Source organism: Neopsephotus bourkii, unplaced genomic scaffold (assembly GCF_033783945.1).
Source record: "Neopsephotus bourkii isolate Nb327-2 ecotype Australia unplaced genomic scaffold, CSIRO-AGI_Nbou_v1 NB_1634, whole genome shotgun sequence".
In the NCBI taxonomy this organism is placed as follows: Eukaryota; Metazoa; Chordata; class Aves; order Psittaciformes; family Psittacidae; genus Neopsephotus; species Neopsephotus bourkii.
Window position 1 is genome coordinate 2,995,985 of NW_026902109.1, and position 10,760 is coordinate 3,006,744.

A 10,760-nucleotide genomic window follows, 5' to 3' on the forward strand; every position below is an offset into this window, starting at 1 on the left:
ATCTTACCCATGTCCCCAAGACATGGATCCCCTGACAGGGACCCCTGAATCTCTTGGAAGAGACCTTGCAGCGTGTGAACTCCTTCATTATTGTCATTGCAAGTGTGCAGGCCTGAAATAAGTAAATGAACCTGCTTGCAGTGGTCACCTGCATCCCAGCCACAGGCTCATGGTCTGCTCTTCTGGGCAAGAGCTGGCTGTGGAGCAAGGGCCAGAGAAATTGCCAGGGCTTTTTGGTCACTACCATTGTTGAGCATGCATGGGGAAGTCCCTTCCCATTGCATGATTGGTGTGGCCAAGAGGGGAGCAGAGGTGGTTAAAAAAAGCACAGGTCACAAACCATATCCTCAGGTGCCAAGGTAGGAGCGGTTTGAGTGTGCAGATGAATTCCCCTCTGGCTACAGCTTTGGGCAGAAGAATCATTTTGTCATTTGTAATCCAGGTAATGTCACCTTCTCCTTTTCCCGTCACTGTAAGACCATCTTTTCTCTCTCCCAGGGCCTGACATTTGAGGAGGTGGAGAACTTCTTCACTTTTCTGAAGAACATAAATGACGTGGACACAGCTTTGAGCTTCTACCACATGGCTGGAGCTTCGCTTGATAAAGGTATTAAAACTTGAGATGGACAGACACTGAAAGCTTGAGGGAGTGCAATTCATGCAGTGTCTTTGGAGTTGGGAAGGTGTCAAATGAGCCCAACTGACATGTTAAAAATGTACTGAAATCGCAGTTCCTCCCTGTAATGAGAGGTTTAACTCGCTGTATCCATGGATAAAGAGGGGTTTTAGGCTTTATGCTTCCCTAGTTTTAGCTATAGAGGGGGAAAAAAAAGGCTGAAATGTGTAGCCTGAATAGTGGTAATACTTCAGCAGGACTATTCAGGCCTGATACATGCAGAGGCTAGATGACCTAGTGAGTGTATCACAGGCTCTGGTACCAGATCCCAGGCACACCAGTGTTTCTTCTTCATTGCCATTTCTGAAGTGACCTATTTTTCTCCTTTTACAGAGTACTTGAAATATTGTTAGCAGAGGCAAGCAGTATTTTAAGAAGTATTCTTGCAAATTGTGTCTTCTGTAGAGTTCTCTGTGATGCATGTATTAGAGGCACTAACCATCTGTGGAGCTGATGGCAGGAACAAGGCTCAACCCTTGTTCTGTTTCAGCTTTGCGGAAAAATAAGAGGCTTTGCCTAGAAGTAATGGCCAGATACTGCATTTCTGATCTGAAATCCAAGTGATGGCAACCACCTTTGGATGTCTCAGCATGATGGAGGGAAGCAGGGGAAGCATTAAAACGCCATAGAGGTCCCAAACTAAGCACTGAAGTCTACTCAGAGCAGGCTCAGGTAACCCACAGTCCAGAAGCTGCATGTGGCCAGAGGATCTGCGTGAATAAACCTCAGAGCTGGTGTTTCCAGCCTTGGAAATACTGTGGTTTATTGATCAGACCAATACATACCCTTCTTCATCTCATCATGTGTTTTCTTTTCTGAGCTAACCCATACCAGGTTTGTTCTCAGATCCAACACACTGATTAAAAAGAAAAAAAAACCAAACAAATATTTAAACAAAAAATATCCCAGCTCTCTGCTGCCAGGATGTGTCTCGGGTGCGTGCTTTTCTTTTCTAGATCTTCTTTTAAGAGATGCTTTTTTTAAGCACTCAGACTGGGAGTATAAAAAAAAAAAGATGGCAAACTCGTTAGAAGTTTTTTAGGCTAAGTGGAAACCCTTGTCTAGTGGAAAGCTAAAACTGATTTATTTGGGCAGCTGCAAAATTGGAAGTAAGCTATTCTTCCAACTGCTGCTGTTGTGGGAATATGAAGACATTAATAGGTTTTGGGGCAGTGGAATTACAAAGGGAGTCAAATGTGAACAGACCTTCTTACTTTTGACTTTTTATGGGAGAAATCATCTGTACTCTTGTTCTAGTTCACCATTATCTTAAGACAAAGTTAAAAGAACCCCGTAAGATTTTCTTTCATTTAAAAGCAAAATATGAAGTACAGATGTGCTCCTTTCTGCAGTGTCCCAAAAGGAGGTAATAGCCCAGCAAACGCAATTTACTTAGTGTCAACAGTAAATTAGCAGTTGCCCAGTGTGGAATATGTGTAGAGTATTTAGATCCACATGCAGTTGGTAAATCAGAGTGATTTGCTGTTTAATTATGTGCAATTAATGAGCTTCTGCTGGAGCCACAGCCATTGAGCTGGGAAGATTTGGCTGGAGTGAGTAAACCATGGGAGGGTTGGTGCTGTGCAGGGCATGGCTTCAAGCCACTTATGGGCTTGGCTCTCCCCAGACCCCTGTCCCTGCCTGCAGGGTCCCAGCTTTCAAGAGATTATTTTTCAGGCTCATGCGGGAGAAAAGGATTATTCTATAAATCCCTCCTTGCGTGTGTCTGGTAGCTGACATAAATAACCCTTGCATCCTTCTGTCCTGCTCAACCCAGAGATGATCTGGGCAGGAGACATGAAGAGAGGGTTTTGCTGCGGTCTGAATGAAGGTGCAAAGCAAGCTGCAGTAGTACACCTCAGGGATCCCTTTGAAGCAGGCACCTGTCTGCTCTCATGCCTAAATTGTCTGTGCATTACCCATTTCCATATGTGTGCACTCCGAGTCTGGATATTGCACACACAAATCAAATAAGCAATAATTGGAGTGTACTCTTATAAAAATCAAGCTTTCATAAAGTTGCTTATTAAAAACCAACAAATGTAAAAATTACTTATCATATAGAGAGAAGGAAGTATATTAAATGAATTGCTGCTAACCTAATGCACCAAACATTAGGTTTTTAGAAACATAATCAGGTTAGCACGTAATACTTTTAGAAGGGCCATTTAAAACTGAAGAGTTAAAAAAGGGATAGCATCAGACATTGCAACATAGAGTTTCAGTGTTCCAGGCTTGGGTCAGAGTGGCTGGAAAGCTGCTTAGCAGAAAAGGGACTGGGGGTATTGACTGACAGCCACTGAGCATGAGCCAGCTTGTGCCCAGGCAGCCAAAAAGGCCAACAGCATCCTGCCCTGTATCAGCAATAGTGTGGCCAGGAGGGCAAGGGCAGTGATCATCCCCCTGTGCTCAGCACTGGTAAGGCTGCACCTCAAATACTGTGTTCAGTTCTGGGCTTCTTACTACAAGAAAGACATTGAGGTGCTGGAGCAGGTCCAGAGAAGGGCAACGAAGCTGGTGAAGGGCCTGGAGTGGCTGAAGGAACTGTGGTTGTTTAGTCTGGAGAAGAGAAGGATCGGGAGACCTTACTGTTGCCTACAACATCTACCTGAAAGGAGGTTGGAGTGAGGTGGGAGTCGGTCTCTTTTCCCAAGTAACAAGGGATAGAACAAAACATAACAGCCTCAAGCTGCACCAGGGGAGGTTTAGGCTGGATATTAGGGAAGATTTCTTCACAGAGAGGGTAGTCAGGCATTGGAACAGGCTTTCCAGGGCAGCGTTCAAAAACCATGTAGATGAGGCCCTCAGTGACATGGCTTAGTGGTGATCTTGGCAGTCCTGGGGTAATGGTGGGATTTGATGACCTTAAAGGTCTTCTCCAAACGAGTTGATTCGGCGAAATAGCCATACCTTGGCAACCTGTTTTCTGTGTTAAATTAAAGTAGCAGCTTCTTCTAAAAAGGGTCATAAAGCTGTATTTTAATGACCCATAGAATAACACACGGATTATTTGTCAGTCAGTCTTCCATTTTACAGAAACACAATAGCTGTGATTCTCTTAAATCAGAAGCATTACTTGGAAAACTTTCCCGGCATGGGCTTACAACTGGCAGCAGGACAGGAGCTGAATTTGTTGTTATTCCCCTTTTGAGGCGAGGGTGTGAATTGCACTTTTTTTTGGCACCATCTGCAGCCATACTTTCCAAGCAGCCATTCTGCTGGCACCGGCAGAGAGCCATAATATAACTCCTTTGTGTTTTAGGATAAGGCACAGATGTGTTCTGCTAGAGGCGGGCCAAAGCAAGGGGAGATGGCTGAGCCCACTGCTCGCTCCAGTGGCAAGGCTGGCTTGGTGTTGGGCTGGAGCCCAGGACAGGTTAATGGAAGATAATCTTATTTGAAGTATGGAGTTTGAAAAAGCTGCAGACTTGACAGGGAATTTGAAGGGAGGTAGAAGTGAATTTTGAGTGCAGCAGGTATTTGTCGTTGAATTGCTGCTTAATCTGCCTTCAAGGCTGGATGAAAGAAGTCAGTGCCCCATGGAGGCGCAGCTCACGTTGCTCCTCTGGAACAATGGCACATGGTCAATGCTGATTGTTTGCAGGGGGAGGACTTCTGTAGAGCAGGTGAATTTGGCAGGGATCTCTTGAGATCCTCTAGTTGAACAGGGCCACCTACAGCAGCTTGCCCAGGGCCCCCTACAGTCAGGTTTTGGATCTCTCCAAGGATGAAAATATTACAGCCTCTCATGGTTAGTAAAAAGCCTGGATGAGTATTTGAGGTGATTAGTGAGGAGCTGAATAATGAAATCTGGTATCCTGCAGAGGTAAGACAATGTCATGGGTTGCCACCTTTGCTGCCCTCAGCCCATGCACTGATGCATGTATGTGTGCATCCTGATGGAGAGGGACCACGGAAGTGCTCAGCACCATGTCCTTAAGCAAGAGTGCTCCAGAGCTCGCCTGCCCCTTTGGTTTTAGTACATGCACAGTTGCAGTGCAGTGTTTGCTGAGCACTGATGCAATGAGTTGTTGTGTTGCTGTTACAGCAGAGGATGTCTGTCCACAAGGATGTAAGAAATCGGCTCACTAATCCCAAGGACAGGCTCTCCATAAATCCCCAGCCCCTGGAAAATGCCGAGTACCTCTCAGTTTAGAAACCACTTCGTGTTGGAATCTCCTTTTTTTACTTATATATGACTGTGAATATCACATAAAGCAGTGGATTGGATGTGCCTTTGGTCTGGTAGCTCTGCTTTTTTCCCAGAAGCATGATCTCCGTGACTTTCCGTCATGTTCCTTTTGATGTCAAAGGAGTTTCTACTCAGCTGCAGTGCTGCAGCCTTGCATTTTGAGAAGAAAAAGAAAAACGTGCTGTGCCACAGGATTGCATAGGGTTTATACATCCCTCTTCTGAAAGGACATTTCAGTACATACACATGCAAATGATTTGAAAAGGTTAAATAGAGTTTTACTAGCTCTATTGTTAATGATGGCGTCCAACTTTTCCAGCTGGGATGCTTAAAGTGAAACGTGCCTATCAATGTGAGACCCTAAATAGGCTGATTTCTGGAAACCCAAAACGTGCATCCTGCCTCTGCAGAGTGGGACCACCCAAGGCAGGGAGCCCTGCTCATATCAGCCTGGGTGCCATTCTGGAAATGGCAGCAATCTAGCTGCCCGTTATTTTGGCCAAATGTGTGATTAATCTCAAGACAGAGGAAAAAATATGAAGTTTGTCACTGGCAATGCTCTCCCTCGTAGAAAAACCCTGTTTGTAAGCACTTGGTGAGGCATTGCTTGCTCTGCGGTTCTGGGAATTGGAGTGGAAAAAACAGATAAGACACTAAAAATGCATAAAATAACTCAGATTGCTTATTAAAGGAACCAGTGGGAGACACCAACGCTTGCAATTTCGGTGGTAGACTGTTAAAGCCCTTTTTGGAGGGCTGCTGCCATCTAATGCACCTACTTGCTTGTGCTGTGGTTCATTCAGTCATGTTGCATCTTGGCTGCAAATTTGTGTGTCTTCAAAAACAGAGGGATGCACAGATGTGATGGCTTATCCCTGTGCTTAAAACATTCATTCACCCTTTTCCTTTACTGTGATGGGGGGTGTACATTCTGCAGCCTGGCTGGTGCAGGTGGGTTGGGAGAGACACGCAGTCTCACCTGAGCTTGGTTGGCAAGGTTTGCGCATAGGGCTGGGGAACAAAATTAATTCAAGTCGTCTTTAATGATTCCATTGCCTCTGCCCTCCTCAAAGCAAGCTCTGGCGGCCAGTAGGACACACACAGAAGCAGCAGCGGTATCCTTACTTACAGTGACAGAACTGAAATACAGAATAATAACTGCAGATCAGAGCTACATCTATCATGTAGGAAAGGACTTCAACTCAAAAAGAACAATTACAGGAAACAGCAGGTGCCTACTTGAGATTATTTATATTTTAATCCACCTTTTGTTTAATTTCAGTTTTCTCCTGCACTAGGGATTTTACAGGGAGAAAGGACATGATGGTGGCTGTGGGTTCTTCCTGGAAAACCCCAAAACTCACTTAGGGAAGCAGAAATGGGGTGGAAGAAACCAATAATCTGAACATTCATTGAAAGAAAAAAAAAGGCAAAAAATACCCCCAAACCTCCAAAAAACCCCAACCACACAAACACCACACTAATAGAAAAACTTTATGCAGGTTCTATTTAATCCTGTTATGGTGCAGATCAGGTGCTTTTTCTTGACTTTCTGACACATAACACTTCAAAATTTCTGAAGGGCCAGAGTACATGAACCCAGAAGGATGCTGTGGATGAAAGCAGATGCTTTGTTTGGTTTTAGCCTGATTTTGTGTCATGCCACTTCACTCTTTTGCCTTGCTGAATGAAGGGGAGCTCTGCAGCTAAGCATTCATCCCAGTTCTTGTGGTCTTGCTGCTGTGGTGCAAAATCTCTGTGGATAGGGTTTCCTTGGGTCAGAATTCATAGGGAAACAATTTAACTTAAAATACATTCACATCCATGCAAAGCCCTTCTATTTTTTTTGGTTGTGCAAAGCCCTTTCATTTTATCAGGTGTCAGGAAGGGAGCAGAGTGTTTCAACCCTGACAAAAGTGACAGCTGAGCTGCTCTTACCTCCCCTCCTTCCTTCAATTAGCAGTCATCAGAAACAAACCAGAGGGCAGCCAGACACGCACAAATACCTGTGAGGAAACAGCTAAAACAGCCAATGGGGTTGAGGTTTTTTCTTTCTTTATGCAGCAAAACCTACTGCATAACCCTGCCAGACTGATAGCTCCATGGCTTGCTCTTTTCTAGAGGTGTGAATAAAACTACTGCTCGCCTCTTTGCTGATGAGCTCAGCTGCCAGTCTGGGGTGGGGGAAGTGAAATAACTCGTTACAACTCTTTATTTTATCGCAAGGTTGACTGTGTCTGCTTGTTACAGAGCCTGTCACATGAGCCCACAGTCACAGGGAGACCGTGGATGGGTTCATTCTGCAATTATTGGCCCTGGATTGCTTAACAGGAAGACTGGTTGTTATTACTCCCAACCTGTTGGAATAGTTGGTTCATAGACTATCATCTTTGTAGTTCAGTTGGAAGGAGCCGCCTTGTTGATCAAGCCCATCTGGAGAGGTTTTCCACGTGGTGTTTGACAGGGTGCAAACTTCAATTTTGTAACTTAATTTGGGGGAAAAATGTTTCATCTCTGTTTTTAATGTTGATGTTGAACACGGGTATCAGCATGTTGGTGCTTACCAGTAGCATAACACCCCATGCAGTGTTGCATTAGGAAGGCAAAGGCTTTGAGGAGCATGATTTTGAGGCATGTATTAAATGGGCTGGGGACAAAGCTTATTTCAAGCCTCTTTGAACATGACATGCTTTTGTAAAGGCAGTTTTCTGTGGAGGAAAAAGAGTCTTCTGCTCCTCTGCATGTGTTTGCTGCCGTTGGCAGATCACATCTCACTAACCTTATGCCCTCCCTCCATTGCAGTGACAATGCAGCAAGTGGCCAAGACAGTAGCCAAGGTGGAGCTCTCCGACCATGTGTGCGACGTGGTGTTTGCACTCTTTGACTGCGATGGTGAGTGACTTCAACCTTGCCCCATTCTCCTCCCCTTCTAGGAGGGGTATTTGATGATACCCAGCTTCCAAGATGGTGATCTTGAAGCACTGGATGCAGGCATTTGGCATGTGCAGGTTCCACTCCCACCCCCAAACTCTATTTTGTTTAACAAAATGAACTATCGTGCTCCAGTGTTGGAAATGAGCCAGTCTGCTGTTTGTTATCTCCAAAGTCTTGGACAAATATCAGCTTAATTAATGGCAGCTCTGGGCTTTGCTGGGAAGCTCGTTGCTTTGCTGGCCCAAAAAGGATGTGAGCACTTTGGGGTAGTTTGTTGCCACACTGAAGCAGTCTTGGGTTGAGAACTCATGAGAATTGTACTTCATAAGCATTAGTGGAGTCTTTGCCTTCAGGGGATGGTGGCAGCAATTCAGATTTGGAAAGTAGCAAAATTCTGCATTTGCCCAGAACTGTCAAGCCAAAACCAGAGACCTTGTTGGCATCCTGATTCTTCAGCACAGTCATAGGGATCTGACAGCTCTTGAGTGGCAGCAGTGATACATAAATAGACAGGGTTTTTGCATTCTGATATGAATACTAGCATTTTTAAATCATTTTTATTTTATTCTTTATTGTCCCTCTGGGTTTCAGCACCACCTACTTCTTTGCACCTTTCTAAGGTTGCATCTCTTGTTTTATGCTCTGTGCTTCAGTGCTGAAGAAGTGAACCAAGGATTCTCATCTCATAAGAGAATCTGCTAAATATTTTGATAGCAAACCTTTGGGGGAAAAGACTGTGGTTGCCAGAGGAGTCCCTGAAAGGAAGGAATCAAGTGGAAAGGCAGGCACAGACCTCCTCTGTGTGTTTTCACTCTCTCAATGTTTAAAGATGTTACCATGCATGCATCAAAAACCTGCAGCACTGGAGGGAATTTTACTCACCTCTTGATATTTTGCTAGAATTCTGCTGCCCAGATTTGCATTCGGATGTAAGGCAGAAAAAAAGCTTTCAAGTGAAGCAACTTGTTCATGAAATAAAATGATGTGATTCCCCATATCAGCCAGAGAGGTTCTCTCTCTTTTGATCCGGGGAACCAATGACACTGGTGAGTTTGTTTCTGGACGGCTGATGTCCCTTCTATCTCTTCTGTGCCCAAAAGTGGGTTACTTTCCTTTGCTACTCCCCAGAAGCTAAAATCAGTGCTGTCAGCTGTGTGCCATAGGCAGGGGAGCAGAACAGGCAACAGGATACGTGTGGCATAGTGGCAGGAGGCATGGGCCCCTCAGCAGAGAGGCATCAGGCTGTTGTTTGCACTGTGGTGCTGCTGTCCCCTCTGATCAGCCAGTGCCCTAAATAAAAATCCTAGAGGTTTTAATTTATTTGTGGTTAAGCAACTATGGAATAAAATTTGCCCCAATTTACTATAATTTTATTTTTGGCATTAATTTAGTTGACATAATTCTCAGTATTCTCACTAGACTACTTTAATGACCCTTTCCTTCTACTCCATTAAGAAAAATCTGTGCTGGTTACCCTGTGCTCCTGTAATTTCCTAAACCACTTAAAGCAGAATGTTCCCTGTGGGTGCATGGGCATTTGCTTTTGCATCTTCAAGCCCCAGAACTCTGGGCGTGTGGACCTGGTGTGGATCAGCAACCTGTGCTCAGCAGGATATTTTGGGAGGTTGAACCCAAACATGATTTCAGTTTCTGCAAGATATGACGCATGTGGCTGCTGCCCTTTAAAGTTAGTGCATGCAGGGAGGGGGTTGTTGGTGGGGTTTAGTGTTTCTAATTTTTTCTTTTTCTCGCAGGGAATGGTGAGTTGAGCAACAAGGAGTTTGTTGCCATAATGAAGCAGCGCCTTATGAGAGGCTTGGAGAAGCCCAAGGACATGGGCTTCACACGACTCATGCGGGCAATGTGGAAATGTGCCCAGGAGACAGCGTGGGACTTTGCCATGCCCAAGCACTAGTGGGATCAGGCAGGAGTGCCCAGGTTCCCTGTCGCAGCCCTGCCACCACTGCCTGCAGACACCTCCTGGGTGGCACCAGGCTCTGGCAAGCCCAGACTGTTCATAACAGGAGATTTTTGTAAATCAAAGTTAGAAATGAAAGCCTGTTGTATTTGCAGCTTCTGCTTGCCACTGATGTGCCTCGCAGGAAAAAGGACTTTTCTTAGAGTCACCACCTCTGCTTTGTGATGAGCCTTGACTGCACAGCTGGGCATGGAGCAGTCTTGTGGGGCTGCACCCAAATCACTTATTTAATGTTATTACAAAATGGCATGGGGTTTATTTTAATTCTTAGATTGCTCCTTAGCGGTGGGACCTAGGAGCAGAGGCTGGAGCAGCCAGGTGGTGAGAGCCACCACAGGATTTTGGTTGGCTGAGTGCTCTGTGCTCCCCCAGGCTTCTGGGGAAGGGTGGACAGGATAGATGCATCCACAAAAGGGCTGCCTGAGCCAAGGTGCTGCCTCTGGTGGAAGAGCAGTTAAAGACAGTGGACCAACTGGCTCTCCCACCCATCCTGCCTTGCATAACCAGCCTGCTGCCAGCGGGGGATCCTTCTCCGAGGGGAATTGTTCTGTAACAGGAGCAGCCTGAAAGTTGTTATTTGCCAGGTGTTGTCCTCTCTGTATCATGTAAAGATGTTGCTCATAACATGGCCTGTGGCTTGTCTCTTTTGAACGATTCATGTCTTCACTTAAGGATGGTGGCAAGTCAGCAGAGATGGGGTGTTTGGAAGGGCAATTAAAAAACCATGACTTTCCAGCACTGGAAAGCCCAGAGCTGCTGTGTTCCATCTACTCTCGGGTAGCACGCTCTGTTCAGATGCTGTTCTCTGGACTGTCGCGTTACACGGACACGTGTTTGGTGGCAGGCTTTGCCCATCCTGCCTGCAGTGATGATTATTCTGCCCGTCCCGTCCGCTCCCCACAACCCTCCGCGGAGCCGTCACCAGTCTCGACACCATTCGGCCCCCTTCCGAGAGCGGGAGCAGGCGCCGGCCCCGGCCC

General features: G+C 45.7%; 1 protein-coding gene across 2 annotated transcripts in view; it reads left to right on the forward strand.

Moving 5' to 3' along the window:
- MICU1 (mitochondrial calcium uptake 1) overlaps window positions 1-10,422 on the forward strand; it is a 108,265-nt gene extending 97,843 nt beyond the window's left edge. For both annotated transcript variants that reach the window (XM_061373869.1, XM_061373870.1), the window contains 3 exons: window positions 499-607; window positions 7,671-7,760; window positions 9,557-10,422. In XM_061373869.1, the coding sequence (XP_061229853.1) occupies window positions 499-607; window positions 7,671-7,760; window positions 9,557-9,717 (360 nt within the window). In that variant the 3' untranslated portion in view covers window positions 9,718-10,422. The remainder of the gene's footprint in view (window positions 1-498; window positions 608-7,670; window positions 7,761-9,556) is intronic.
- Window positions 10,423-10,760: the final 338 nt, after the last annotated feature.